Here is a 16,188-nt window from a genome sequence, read left to right on the forward strand (position 1 = left end):
CTCTTACTTTGTGCTAGAGGACGGGGTTTGGCCTGTGATGCATCTTAGCCCAGGTGATAGAATTACTGGAACACTAAGAACACCACAGTGTAACCTCTCACCTCTAAGCTGTCCCACAGCAGGCATCCCGGAGACAGTGATAAAAGGAGACACTCTGGTAGGAGAGAGTGAGAGAGAGACCTACTTTTAAAAGACCATAAACCACAGAACCCTGAGGGCGAGGGGAAAGAAACAGGAGGGCAATTGGGTTCAAAGAAGAAACAATCCCATTTCCCATTTCTTTTAAGAGAAATTTAAATTGAAGTAAATGATGGAAAAACAGCAGCTTCCAAGGTTAGACTCCCTATTATATGTAACGCAAACACACACACACGGATGTTATAATATATGATGCAGTTGTGACCTGCCATAGTTGCCTGGTTGTTACGGGAATAAACTGAGGTTAAGGAATTTTATGTTAACATAAATGTAAGCACAGAAGAGGATATATACAGGCTAAATACTAAAGAATAAATCTCAGTTTTTATCTAATTTTTTTTTTACTATTTCAACAATTGTTTTAAAGGTTTCTCAAGTTTTGTTGCACTTTTCAAAGGAAAACCATGCTAAGTTCTGAGATAAAATGGAAGAGCTGAAAACGAAAGGTCATTTTATTCTTGGTACATTTCCTCCCCTCTCCCTTAGACCATGTCGCAGCCTCCTAACTGCCCTCCCTGCTTCTGCCCCGGCTCCCAATTCTCAGTACAACAGCTAGGGTAGCCTCATTAAGACATATACTGGCTCCTGGGCTGCCTTGTTCAAAATCTTCCAGAGCTTTCTATCTCACTCAGATAAATGATGAAGGACTCACAGTAGTCCTCGAGTCCCTACACGACCTAGTCTAGCCCCCATTGCCCGTGACTTCATTTTCAACCCTCCTCTCCCTCCCACTTCTGGGCGTTTGTGCTTGCTGTTCTCTCTGTCTGGAGCATTCTTCCCCCAAATATCTTCATGGCTCTCTCCCTCATGCTCTTCAGTCAAATGTCATCTTTCCAGGGAGCCCTTCCTTGATAACCCTTTTTAAAACTGTAAATCACCCCCTTCCCTGGCACTTTCTGCTCTATTTTTTGCTCTATTTTCCTTCATGGTACTTACCACCACCTAACATGCTATATATTAATATTTTACTTACTATCTGTCTCTCCTAACAGGGACCTTTTGTGTTTTGTTCAACGCAACATCTTCCAGTTCCTAGACATACAAAGTGGTACTCAATAAATATTGCTGGATAATATATGAATTTAACTCATTCTATAAAAAGTAACTATAAAAATAAGTTAATTAAAAAAAGTAACTACTAAGTAATTAGGTTAGAATATATTAAAACCAGAAACACAGCTTTCTAGATTTATGCATGACCTAGACCATAACCATAAAGCAGTCTATTTTAATTTAAAGCCCAAATTGGTTTCTCTTACACAGATACATATATATGAATTTATACATATATCTAGAACAAAAATTGATCTTTATAAAAACCATGACTGCACGATTTTTAAAACACCATAGGCTTTTTTTCCTTGAGGCAAAATTTATTCAGCTAGGCAAGTCAAGGAAGACAGGAGACTGAGGATTAGTTTCAAAATTGCTTAAAAAGTAGAAAGGATAATTTTTCAAAATCCCAGAGAAGCAAAGGCTTTTCATGGACAAAGGGATAATTTCTATAGAATATAAACAACTCCTAGAAAGTGATAAGAAGATGACATATAACTCAGCTGTAAATTGGGCAAAAGATATAAACAGTTCACAGAAAAAAAATGCAAAGGATCCTGAAACATGTAAAAAGATGCTCAACCTCATCCCACAAAGAAGCCTGCAAATTAAAATTATACTGAAAATGCTTCTGTCATCTAACTGATTGGCAAAATCCACAGGTTTGGCCACACGCTATAGAGTGGAAAAGAGGCATTCTCATGTATTTCTGGTAACAGGGACAACAGGTCCTGAGCCTTTGGACAGCAGTTTGACAGAAGTGTTCAAAATTGTAATTGTCTATACTTGTTGCCTCTTTAACCCTATTTCTCTTAATTTATCCTTCAGATATACTTGCACACATGCAACGTGTATGTGCATGTATATGTATGAGGTTATTTATTGCGCTAATATTTATAATAGCAAAACACTGGAAACAACCAAATGTCTGTAATTGAGGAACAAGCTAAATCCACACAATGCAGGTCTGAGAGGCAAGAGGGAAGCCACATTGCCTCCTCTATACAGTGACATGAGAAGACCGATAAGATGCATTAATGAGAAAAACGATACAGAATTGTGTTTACTATGAGAAAAATAAAAATATATATTCATAATTTCTTACATTTACATGAAAGAAAGAAACATAAGAAACGAACACTCTGGGGCCTGCAGTAGGGGTTCGGTGGTTCTGGGGGGGTGGGCAGGGAGGAGGCTGGGGTGGGGAGAAGGCTTTGCACTTTGCACTACGCTCCGTTTTCATATTGTTTGGCTTTTGAATTGCTTACATTTATTATCTACCAAAAAATTAAATAAAGTATGTCCCATGGCTCAGATTCTTTCTCCCTCATATTCTCTAAGGTACCCTCCGGGGTAGAATAAGGAGGTGGAGAGTGGGGGTGGGACAGGCGGGCCCTGGCACTGGTATTTTCCTCCCTTGGGATTGTGTTTTTCTGTCCCTGGAGTATGAGGACTGTGAGGTCAAGGACTGGGACTCCCCAGGATGGCCTGGTTAAGTGCTGCAGGAAAACACTCCTAGATTTGCTTCCTGTGTCTCAGTCTATTGTTTTGTCTCCCCTTGACTCCTCTCAAGCAAACTCAGGAAGCACTTATCCTCTCTGCTCTGATCCACAAGCTGCAGCTTCTCTGGAATATCTTTCTTGCTCATAAGCACCATACCTTCCACCATCTAAACACGTTATTCTCCTGGACCCCATTACCTCCTAAGTATGATGTGTCTGTTGCGGTGCTGACATGTAATATTAATAACATATTTATTCTAGTTTATATACGCCCACTAGAGGAGTCACATAGATAATGTCTGTTTCAACATTCAATATAATTCAGAGCAAGAAACATTTATTGAATGCCAAACACATACTATTAGTCCCTGGTCTCAGGAAGCTCACAATCTGTTAGGTTAATTTGCACTAAATCATAGTTTTTTCCAAAATACATTTAATAAAGGCTTTTGTATGTTGTTGATGATGAATTTATTTACACCAAAATAAACAAATTACTCCATGTTTTCTAGCCCAGAAACTGGGCACACCAAATGACTATCTTAACGGTTCCTTTCTGCGTTTAACTTTATTCATTTCAAATCTTTTCAAATTCTACTGTTTTATTAATGTTTCCCTAGGACTTAAAAATTTAGATCCTAACATGTGGAAGTTAACTTTCTTTAAGTGCCCACAATTGGAACTTATAAGAGCTGTGTTCTTCACTTAGATTTTATGAGAAACAAGTGGATCAGTTAGAGGATGCTTCTTGCTTGGTTTAAAAAAAAGAAAAAAGAAAAAATCCATTTTAAATTGTTAAGTTTCTATAGTCTTTCAGGACATAGAAGTCATTTAGAATTTTCAGTACAAATACAAAGAGTCTTTGGGGCAGCTAAAGAAGATAAAAGAATTTTCAGCACATTGTATACGTTCAGAAGAAAAATATTAAGAATAAAAATAGTTTCCCAATTCAGTCATTCTTTGGGATTGATAATTTATTCCTGATGGTCCCCCAAAAGAGGGGAAGAGGAGAAAAAGAAAAACTTGGCTCTTCTAACAGAAATTATTCATAGATCTTTTCCCTCATAGGATAAAGGACTATTACATCTTCCATAAAATCCCTTTCAGTATAATTTTATGATGGGTCTGCATTTTATAAAACATGTTTTGTAACCGAAAAAAGATAAAAAAAAAAAAACCAAGAGAATCATTTTACAATAACTCATTTCATTGATTTTATTAAATTTCCAATTCCAAATCTTTCATCCTTCCCATAAAAATTAAACAGTCCATGTTTGAGATTCTCCTGAAAGTGTATTAAAACTGAAAGTTTCATGACTGCCACCTACTGGTAAGCGGAAAAGGGACAACTTACTTTAAAAGTTCACATTTTCTCTCAGATTTTCCAGTTTAAAGTTTAAATATTTTACGTTGAAACATATTAAATGTTGCGCAATAGAACACTCAGAACATTTTATATGTTTAAATTCAAATGAACTGACCATATGTCACTAATTTTGAAAAAGAAATCAAATTGTGATGCTTCTCTTTTACAATTGAATACTTTTCCTAGTATTAGTACAAGAAGTGACACAGATGGCTTGTACTACCCAATTTAAATTTTGCTTTGTTTTTATAGATATGGATTCTAGTCTAACTGATGATGAAATTAATGGTTACTGCAAGATCAGTCGGTCAAATCAAACAAAGTACATATGTTGAAAATCTCTCATGAGAGATGTCATTAACTCTATCTTTAAGAATAAATTGTGAAAACAAAAGAACTCCATTAATAAAGTACACAACAGAAAGAGTAACCAGAATTTTCCAAGGTAGTATATGATTTGAGAGAGAACATTCATATAGTCAGCTTTTGCATACAGGAAGCACCTCATCATTTATAATTAACGAAACATACCTGGCTTAAAATGTGGCAGAGAATGAACTCCGGGCCATGTGTCCTCATTTGGCGTTCCAAGAACCTGGTGGAGAGCAGGGAATTGTGGAAACAGACTTATTATTTCCAAAGCACTCAAAATTTTCAAGTGTAGAAAACAGTACACTGTACATTATGAAACTCTGGATTTTTTTTTTTTTTCCATTATCATGTGCCAGGGATTTTACTGCAGTAAAAATAAACCGGCTAAAGAGCCACCCAAGATGAATCTCTGTGTTTTAACAGATGCAGCTGAATGTGGTAAGACAAGTTAAATCTGTTACATTTTATCAAGTGCAAACTTAGTAAGTAGGCGAAGGAATCAAACGATAAGCTGTCGTCTTCATGAAACTGCACAAAGTCAGCGTGTGTCCCCATGATTCTGTCACGAGCGCTTGTCCTTCACTCTAGTACCACATGTCTCATCATTTAGAGTTCTAAGAATTCTGCCATTTCTTCTCCGCATCCTCTGTCTGGGCATCACGATTTCAAAGAAGGAAGATCGACAGCTTAGGATGCTCAAATTCTCTTATTACTGGTAAAATCTTTAATTATGTGATTTACAGTTTCCTCTTGCCAAAATGCTGTTCTTCCTACACTTTTTCCTTTTTCTATCCATACTTTCCAGTTCATTCCCCCTCTACTTTTCTATCACTACAATGTTTGATCTGGTGAAAGGAATTAAAGGGCAACATTCCACGTATAACTGGGCAGGTTTCATCTGAATTTTTAGTTCCATATGGCTTTTATCCTCAATCATCATGGTAAATTAAATCACTGATTAAGAACACCAGAGTTCACGGGTTAAGCACTCAGACCCTAAAGGCAGACTCCTTGGGTTCAAATCCTTGCTCCCCTACTTACTAGCCACATAAACCTAGGCAAGAAATAACCTCACTGAGCTTCAATTTCCTCATTTGTAAACCTGAAGGTAATGACACCACCTACCTCATCTGTGAGGAGAACACCACCTGGCACACAGTAAGCACTAGGTAAGAATTAGACACCATTCAAAGCACCCACAGAAAACCAGGTCAGGTCAGGGAGGCCCCAGCCATGCGGGAGAGTCTAGCCCGCCCACTTTTTCCACAGTGACTCCCTTCCGGGGAGTCAGTGCCAGATGCTGTCATTCAAACTATGCTGGACAAACACAGACAGTTAAACAGGTTAGAAAAGGCCAGCAATAAAGCTGAGGGCTGGCGAAGGGGGATTATCATGGGAGGAAATGAAGCCTATTCCCTTTATCTCTGAGGATTAGCAGGCGCTGCTAGGCAATAAGGCAACAGAGGGCTCTAAGGATTTGTGCATTTATTTACAGGGGTGGACAGGGCTGTGGTGTCAAAGGGTGGCACACATACAGCGAGTGCTTGACTCACTGCTAACTAGTCTGCTGAATCAAGGCTAAATACACGTATTTACATTCCTCACTGAAACGTGGATCTGGCGCCATCAAATGAGATAGTACAATTCTTCTTTTAAATCATAATTGGTTGATTTTTCAAGCACTAATTACAACTAACATTAATAGGTAGCTCTACACAAATCAGGTCGCGTTACTGACGGGCTGGGTAGGGAGCAGGGGGGAGGCAGGCAAGAGGGCTGAAGAGTCGTAAGAAGGAAAAGAGACAAAGGCATTGTCTCTGACATAAACGATTATGATAACAGTGTCTCTGCAAAAGGCTCTTTCCCCTTTCTTTTCAATAATTCCAATCATTATTTCAAGAGAAGGAGACAAGTCTGCCGACAGCACATGCAGCTTGTCTGGGAATGCTCCACTTTGTTCTCGCACTGAAATTTGCATGAAGGACAAAGGAGTTCAACAGTACTACACTTCAGCCACCAAACAGTGGAAATGTCAGCTCCAAATCATGACTTGAACACAGCCAATCCATCACATAAGAAATAGAGCCTCTGCAAGTCTCATAAACAACTAAGAGTCAGGCCCCAATTCTAACCCTAACCCTAACCTCTTGCTCCTAAGGAAAGTATGACTGTTACTCTGACGGTCCCTGTTTCCACAACAGGCATTATCCTCACCCATATCCATTGCTCTGTTTCAAAATGATTATGGCCATTTCATAAAAATTGCCAGAAAAGGGAAAATACATAGGACATTTTTTTTTCAATTACAGACTTCACCATTGCGATTCCAGACCGCAAATTCTTCTCCTGCCTACAATCATGGACCATTTGCACAGGAAATGCAAAGTGGGCAGAAAGTGGGCAAAGGAAAAGAAGAATTAAAAATTAATTTTGCTTCCTGTAAAAGCCATTTTAGAAAGGGGAGTTTGGGTTAAATGTCTGATTAGCAACGATTGGCTACCTGTGCACTAGGGCTAGAGGGGGTCTGCTTTCTCTGATGCCAGATTTTCATCTGTATTAATTGACTAATAAATTCCATTACCAAGACACTTTTAAATTGCAAGGGAAAAGAGTATTCTCTAAAAGCCAAAAATAATCTTTTGCACATAAAACAGAAATGAAGAGAAAATTGCATCTGGTGTGCCATCAATGTTTAAAATGTGGTCCTCACATCTGTGAAAAAGCAGGTTCAAGACATCTGAGGCCCCTTTCCATTTGATATACTGAGAAGTCTTCTACATATTCACTTAAACAGTCTCACCTTAAACCTGTGCACCTGGCTTGTACATCTCCCTGTCCCTTTATTGGTTCCGCTCTTTATTCAGCTAACACTCACTGTACTCCTCACAGGGGACGTAAGGATGGCACTTGGGCTCTGCCCTGAGGTGCTCCTAGTCTAGCGAGGCAGCTGGCAGATAAATGGTGCAGTGATAACTGCCTGCAGCGTAACAAGCCTTCTCAGAGGAGTGGGAGAGTAAGGTGAGAACATGCTTGAGTCTTCCCGGGGGCAGGAAGAAAGGCTACTGGGAGAAGATGGTTAGTGGGAGGGGGAAGACTGTGTCATGTTTGTCAAGAAAAGAAGGAGTGGGAATGACAGCAGAGTGTCCAGTTTCAAGGATAGGCTTATGTCAAAATACTTTCAGTTCTCCAAAGTAACATGCTGCTCAGCCCCCACGCCTTCTCACGGCAGCTGCCTCTCTCTGAATGCCCTGCCTCTGGTCTGGCCCGCTGAATCTCCTACTTTTACTGTAGCTTCAGCTCAAGGGTCACCTTTCCCTGAAAGACTTTCTGGACTCTCTGGTCCAAGTTACATGCTGCTTCTTTGTGATATCCAACTGCTTTGTGCAGACTTCTGTCATGGGACCTAGCCACTGCCCGGTAATTGCTAGAATACTCGTCTATCTCCCCTCTGAACTGTGGTCCTAGGAGTACATAATGTTCATTTCCGGATCTCTGGAGCTTACCATGTGCCTGGCACCGGATACATACCCAGTAAACGTTGACTGGTGGACTGAGACTGAGTGAATGTTGTGTCTGGATAACAGTGTGACCAGACTGTAGGCTGGGTGACGGGATGGAAGCTGAGGCCAGATACTGAATCCAAGGAGACTGCATTTTAGCTCTGTTTCAGGTTTTCTCCAACTTTAGGTCACGTGACCCACTGGGGGATTGTATGTAAACTTCATCTAGAGAGTTGACATCAGAATTTTTTAAAAGATGAAATACAAGAGAAGCTACCAGAGGGCAACATACACGGTAAAGACACATAATGTCTTATGAACGTTTTGTTCAAATTATGTCTGTGTGTTCATAATGAGTCATGATGTGAAATGTGTCTCTTGCTGTTTCAAAGCCACTTGTATAGGGAAAAAGAAGTATTGGCTGAAATTAAGAATGCCAGAGATAAAGCAGATTTGGAGTCTGGGGGTGATGCATTTAGTTTTGGACCTATTACATGTTAGAAATGCCTGTAGGTCAAAATAGGGCAGCTGGGAATACAGATCTGGATGTTGGGAGAGGAGTTTCAGATAGAGAAAAACATCTGGAACTCTTCAGTATGTACATGGTCATAGAAAGTAAATGCCAAGATAGACACAAGCTACAAAATGGTCTCACTCCCCTATGTTCAGACATACACAGTTGCCAGAAGTGCATTTCGGTGATTTCCTAGAGTATGTAGCATCTGCTAAGAAAAACACGGACAGGCTCACCTTAGCAGTGGCGGTCTGCACCCCTGACCCTGATGAACTATGAGGTAATGACCTCAAACGTACTCTTCTGGGTTTGCTGTGCCCTGGCTGGTGTGGCAGAGGTCCTGCCCATCATGTCAGCCTCTGTGTTGGGCAGAGAAGATACTGAGAAAAAGACGACCTCTCTGTGAAACATCTACTTTCCAAATAACAGAAGAAAAGTGAATTCTAAACTTTAAGAGCTCAGAGTTCAAGAACTAGTGTTTGTCAGAAATATTTACTTATCCTTCTAAACTATTAATAATTCCACTCATTCTCTCATTTCATACTCTTTGCTTTCGCAGAGGCCTTGGGGCTGCTAAACATGAGTCCATGGGCTTTCCCTGAGCAATGCCTGTCGTTGAAGCAGAACAAGAATGCTAACAGTTCTTCCTGGGTCCTAACAGAGACTACAGCACAGAGGAATTCTAGCTTATGGGGTGCAAATAAAACTGGCTCACGCACGTGTGTCCTAACGAAGCGATGTGGAAAGTGTTTGGTTCTTACTGCAGGCTGTTAAGTTTTACGGGCACTACTGCAGTGGTGATGAGGATTTTACACGGACTTAGCTGTGAACTCTAAGGGAACAGAGAACATCCTAATAACTCTGATGATTTTTAAACTGAAACTCTGAAAGTCCATGCATATAACATCTCTAAAAGAATGATTGCTTTGTAGCTGTACTACTTTAGGTTTAGAATATATTTAGTGAGAAGTCCTAAAGGAAACTTACAAAGTGGCTCAGCAGAATTCAACTGTGATATACACCCGCTCTGGCACAGTTAGTAAGAATTTCCTAGAAGAGCCAGAGAGCGAAAGCGGAACTTCCTAATTCTTGTCCTGATTGTACGCTCTCCTGCTAGAAAAATAATGATCGGGCTGAAATGCAGAAGAGCCACTTGGAGCTTGTGCTGACCTCAAATGGCACAATGGGCACAATGGGTGTGCTATAAATGGGGCAGGTTGACGGTGAGGAGGAAAGGCTTGAGGGTCCAACAGCCTCATCGATGGTGGAAATCTTAGGAGGACACAGTGGTAGAAAAGGCAGAGGTTGAAAGGAAGGAGTATGTTACGGGTGGGTGGGGGAAAGACACGAGTAGCAGGAAATCAAGGGTGGCCCAGGACAGAAGGAAATGACCAAAGGGAGCAAATTTCAGCATGCAAATCCTTGAAAATGCTGACAGTGTACTTGAATCAAATATTCCTTTTTTTTCTCTCTATACAGATAACTCCTTGAGTAGGCACAGGATATCTTGCACATGGTATCTTTAAAAGAAAGAAGTAATAGCAGTGGTCCCTGGAGAGGAGAATGGGTGGCTGGGATCAGCGTGGAAGGGCCGTGCTCTCCCCTGGCCACTCTTGTGCACCTTTTTAATTTCCTATCATATACATGTTACCTATTCGCTCATTTCCCATCCATGTGAAAAATAGAAATGTACTGCATACCGACAACATGGCCAGCCCTTTCCCAGGTGCAGAAGACAAGAGATAAAAAAGTAAGCATCTGCCTTGGAGTTGCTGAGTCCGGAGGGAGACGCGTGTGAAACAGGTCAGACAAGAAGGCTGTGCAGATGAGGGGTATGGAGAGTGCCACGGGAGCCCAAGAAGAGAAGGAAGGAACAGCTTAAAGGAAATAAAGCACGAAAACTGAGGCTTCAAAGATGACTAGGGGTTTGTCCAATGGAGGAGGAGGAGGAGGAGGAGGAGGAGGAGGACACTCCAGGCAGAAGAGAGAGCGCGTGCACAGGCACGGAGGAGTGCGTGTGCGTGTGCGTGTGTGCGTGTGTGCATGAGTCAGCTCTGGGTGATCTGGTGTTGTCTTCTGGGAACACCCCTCTGGGAACTCTATATGGATTGCAGCTCATTTTTTTTATAGCTCATATTTTGTAGCTCACATTTTAGCATTTGCTTTTTACTACCACACATACACTGAAGAGTTCTAAGTGTTTTTCTCTATCTGAAATTCCTCTCTGAGATCAAGATCTGTATTTCTAGCCAGCACAAGGTGGGCTGGTGAGGAGGGGGAGGAAGCAGAGGTGAAGAGGAGGAGGCAGCGCCATATGCCATTTGCCAAGGCATGCGCCACAGCCAAGGGCTTTAGGTCTCAGTGTCACAGACACAGGGCGTTAATGACAGACCAGATTGTGCTTCACTAAACTCCCGGAGCTAGGTGTGGAGAAGGGGGAGCAGAAGTTGAGAGGTCAGCAAAGAGGCCACAGAGAAGGGCCCAGGCAAGCGTTCTTGTCTGGTGCACGTGAGAACCACCTGGGAGCTTCTAAAGCCAGGATTGAGGTGCTCAATCCTCACGGGCCAGATGCCCCCTTTTATAACACAGTTTATAACATTCTACTGTCCAGAAATGGAACTCATAGATCATAAGATGGAACTCACACACATAGCTGCAAAAAATCAATATGATACTATAACTGCTGCATGAGGAAGACAAAAGTGTTTAATGAAAAAAAGACGCATTGCAATAGGAAAAAACTCAAACACAATGGCATGAAGGGGTAAAATGAAGTAGTTGGATGCTTGCACCCATATATCAAATTACCCTGAAGGCCACAGCAATTCAGCTGCATTGTATCCTGAGATGCATTGCTGCTAGTGACAAGATCTTCTGAAACCGTTGATTAGTTGGATGCCCAGAAACAGCATCTTTGTTTTCAGTGTATTAATATTTACCATGTATTAAAACTGAGCAAAAATGTTTTGTGTTTATAAGTGAAACCATATTTATATACACTGTTTATTATACTACTTGCATGCTGTTGTATTTGCATGTAAAACAGAGGTATTAAGTAATTCTAGGCTTGGATAATTATAATGAGGTGTTTCATAGGAGGTCTTCACAGAGCAGGACTGATCAACACAGTGCTGAGAGCACCTTAATCAGTACGAAAACCAAGAATAATCCCAATTCCTAAGATGTCCCCAGATAATATTTCCATTGAGAATTATTGTTTTAAAAGTATCTCTGGCTAGGTCCCAGCCCAGAACAACTAAATCAGCTCGATGTAAAATCTCCACAGGTGATTCTAACTCTAGCGGTAGAATTACAGGTTAAAGGAGCTTTTCACAAAATGTGGGATATGTACTCCCACACTGGAGATTATTCTAGAACATGAACAGGGCATTAAATCATATTTACTTGCATAAAGATTTCAATTCTCTTTCAATTCTTTTGAGAACATCAAGGAGAAAATATCAGCTTGGTGCTCATTTTTAGACTTTACAATACTTGCTAACATCATTTATCCAACATTTTTCATCTAAAGAGAAAGAAGCCTGGGCAGGCAAGAAGATCGCATTTAATAGTATTGACTGGTTTTCATTGAATTTATTTCTATATTTACGTTCTATTTATGGCAATCCATAAAGGTTTTCTACTTTCTGTAGTGATATGAAGACATAAATAACATTATGAGATGCATTGACTGAAAGAAAACACTATCATTAAAAGTATGCCATGACACTACAGCAAAAATCTTGGTGGAATAAGAGAGCCAATTCAGAGGACCCACAGTCCTAGACTAAGAGAGGAAGCAGGAATATTGGGGACCACCAAGTAGACACCTGAAAGGGCACTCACAGGCTTCTATTCTTCTGGCCTGTTGTATGGGGCCTGTTGGACCCACCGTCAGGATTCACAGCAAAGAGCAGATGGCTGGGGACACCAGTTGGGAAGCCAGACCAGGGCAAGGGCTCTAAAGACTGCATGGGGGTAGGCCGGGCGGGGTGGCTCACACCTGTAATCCTAGCACTCTGGGAGGCCGAGGCGGGAGGATCGCTCGAGGTCAGGAGTTCAAGACCAGCCTGAGCAAGAGCGAGACCCCGTCTCTACTAAAAATAGAAAGAAATTAGCCGGACAATAAAAATATATAGAAAAAATTAGCTGGGCATGGTGGCACATGCCTGTAGTCCCAGCTACTTGGGAAGCTGAGGCGGGAGGAACACTTGAGCCCAGGAGTTGGAGGTTGCTCTGAGCTAGGCTGTCGCCACGGCACTCTAGCCCGGGCAACAGAGTGAGACTCTGTCTCAAAATAAATAAATAAATAAATAATACTGCATGGGGTTTCCTAAAACACTCTTGAATAACTTCTTCAGGTTTGTTATTCATACTTTTATATATGCCTCTGTTGTCCAACCACATCAACCTATTTCCATTACCAATTTCTTATTTTGCTTCCTGATCATCTATTTTTCCCTCCCTTGCCACGCTCATGCTACACAGGCTGCCACCACGTCCTAAGGAGCTGGCCCAGTGTCCTCCTAACCACTTGCCTCCTTTCCTACCCTATTCCTAGTAATGATTCATATTCCTGAGTGATCTTTTCAAAGTCAAATCTGATCAAATTCCACTCCCTGAGTAAAGTCTCTCAATGGTTCAATGGCTTCCCAGTATTCTTGGATAATACTGATATGACACACATGGCCCTCAAGTTGCTACCTGGGTTGGACCCACCCCATTCTCTCCCCTTATATGATCTACCACCCCTTCCTTTTCCTCTCATGCTTTGCTCACATTGATCTTTTGGTGTCTTGAATTTGCTGTCTGCCTCCCTCACCCCCAGGCCTTTATACACATCCTTCCAAAGCCTGGACATCTGTGCCCACTCCATCTAATTAGCTCCTAATTCATTTTTCAGCTCTGAGTTGAAAGCCTTATGTGACCCTGCATATTAGAGCAGAATCCCCATGATATATCATCACAGCACCTTGAATTTCTTGATAGTAACAGTCACAGTCGAAGCTTTACATTTATTTCTGTGACTATTTGATAAATGTCTATTTCTTCCATTAGACTCTAAGTATAACAAACAGATCATGTCTTTTTTATTTTTATTTATTTATATTCCCTTTGCCTACCAAAGTACACAAAGTGGCACAAAATAGGTACTCAATAAGTAGTTGTTGGATAAACTATATAGACCTGAAGGATCCTCATGAATGACAAATTATCGTGACTTTATTAAATAAAAGTCACATTAAACTAACCTTTTTAAAAAGTAGAGGATAGTTGTCTTTAACTTCAAGGTTTGTGCTTTTTCTCTTACTTTGCCCTTTCTTCCTGGAGAAGAGTGGGGATGCAAATTCAAACTCTCCCAGGAGCCAGTCAGGCAGGGGACTGAGGGGAAGGGCTGGGTCCAGGGCTGAGTGGGGAGCAGGCCCTGTCCCCAGGGCCTCCCACACAGAGTGAGGCCCAGTATTTCCGTGACTTTCATTTTCTAAGGGGACCAGATGAGACCTGCATTTCCTACGAAATTACCTTAATCCAGTGACCTAATTCAAGTTTCTATGAGAAATTACCCAATCCAAAGTTAAAACAAAAACCAAATGAAATGGGTCAAACAAAACTCAGAGAAAAAACTCAGAGAAGACAGGCTGTAATCTCTGCTCCAGAGTACGCTGATTTCAGCCAGGCATTGACAAAATACGCTATCATTTGTTGTCACTTACTGTCCCTGAGAAGCTTCAAGGCTCCATAGCTAGAAAATGGTGAATCTGAAATTCGAAATCAGGTTGGCTTGACTAGAAAGACTATGCTTTAAAGAGCTGCACTGTCTTGCTCCCAGGAGGATCAGACAGAGAAACGTGGCTCAGAGGGTATGAAACAATTTACAGCCACCTGACCAGATTTTAGCAGGAGGTTTCGAGTATTAAGAACAAGGCTTCTTTCATCCTCTCTCTCCCTCCCATCCAACACACACACACACACACACGTGTGCATCTGTATGTATGTGTGTATATGTATATATAGTACATGTGTCTCTATGTATATGCATATACTGTATATGTTAGGTACCATCCTCTTTAACATTTTCATCAGTGACTTGGAGGAGGACAGAAGAAATGTCTTATATTTTTGAGATGACCCAAAATAGAAGGGATGTGTCATATTCTGATGGCTGAGCCAGGATTCAAAAGTATTTAATCAGGCAGCAACAACTGGCTGAACCTAACACAGGGAAATTTGATAGCAATAAACATAAAGTCCTATATTTAAGTTCTATTAATTAATCGTTCAAGATGGGAAGACCTGGTATGCAGTAAGCGTCATAAAGTCAGACTCGTTGCTTTTAGCTAAGTACAGACTCTATGAGAACACCCACTGGAAATCACAGGTCTTGGGCGGGTTGATTCTAAGGTAGCCCCACCATCCTCACTTCCTGGTGCTCATACCCTTCTCCTCGAGTGTGAGTGGGACCAGCAACTTGCTCCTAACCAATAGAGTGAGGCACAAGTGACAAGATGACACTTCTGTGATTACAGTTGGCTCTTGAACAACATGGGGGTTAGGAGCTCCAACCCCTCCTCCATGCAGTTGAAAATCCTCATACATCTTTCAAATCCCCCAAAACTTAACTACTAATAGCCTGATTTTGACTAGAAGCCTTGCTAATAACCTAAAAAGTCAGTTAACACATATTTTGTGTGTTTTATGTATTACATACTGTATTCTTACAAAAAAGTATGCTAGAGAAAAGAAAATGTCATTAGGAAAATCACAAGGAAGAGAAAATATATTTATAATTCATTAAGTGGAAGTGGATCATCACAAAGGTTTTCATCCTCATCATCTTCATGGTGAGTGGGCCGAGGAGGAGGAGGGGGAGGAGGGGTTGGTCTTGCTGTCTCCAGGGTGGCAGAGGTGGTGGAGGAGGTGGAGGGGGAGTCATGAGAGGCCAGTGCACTCGGTGTCACTTTTATTAAAAAAGAATCCACACATAACTGGATCTTCACAGTTCAAACCTGTGTTGTTCAAGGGTCAAGTGTATGTTGTGCTAAGATGTCAACTGCCTTTGTGCTAGAGGACTTGTGCCCTTGCTGGCTTCGAGGAAGCGAGCAGCACACTGGGAAGACCTCAAGACAAGGAACCGAGGGTAGTTTCAGCCAACAGCCAGCAACAACCTGAATCTCTCAGTCCAACAGCTTGCAAGAAAGCAAATGCTGCCAAGAACCACATGAGCTCCAGTCAGCCCTCACACAAGACTACAGCCCCAGCTGACACCTTGGTTGAAACCTTGTGAGACCCTGAAGCCAAGGACCCGGCTAAGCCATGCCACAATCTCAACCCACATAAATTGTGAGATGATAAATGTGCATTAGGTCACTATGGTTTAGGTAATATTGTTATACAACAGTAAACAATGAATGCAGATTTAATCACTGACTCACACCATGTACTAGTCAGAGCATATCTGGATTGCTGTGCCAGTACCAGGTGCTACATGTGAAGAGAGACAAAAATAACATAGTCTTCTAGTGGATGTACTCAGAGAGATCACGGGGTGTCAGACCCCATGTCCCATTAGGTTGACTAGAAATGTTTACCCTTGTTGAGAAAGAAATGGTTTGGGACATCGCTTCGAATAGATGAAGTGCTGCACTGTCAGTGGGAGGCTGATTTATGTTGCACTGAGCCAGA

General features: G+C 41.4%; 1 protein-coding gene across 1 annotated transcript in view; it reads right to left on the minus strand.

Annotated features, from left to right (window-relative positions):
• CDK14 (cyclin dependent kinase 14) overlaps window positions 1–16,188 on the minus strand; it is a 521,120-nt gene that overhangs the window by 131,990 nt on the left and 372,942 nt on the right. The window contains exon 11 of the mRNA XM_069461904.1: window positions 4,651–4,714. Coding sequence (XP_069318005.1) covers window positions 4,651–4,714 — 64 coding nt within the window. The remainder of the gene's footprint in view (window positions 1–4,650; window positions 4,715–16,188) is intronic.

The sequence above is a fragment of the Eulemur rufifrons genome, chromosome 29 (assembly GCF_041146395.1).
Source record: "Eulemur rufifrons isolate Redbay chromosome 29, OSU_ERuf_1, whole genome shotgun sequence".
Lineage (NCBI taxonomy): Eukaryota > Metazoa > Chordata > Mammalia > Primates > Lemuridae > Eulemur > Eulemur rufifrons.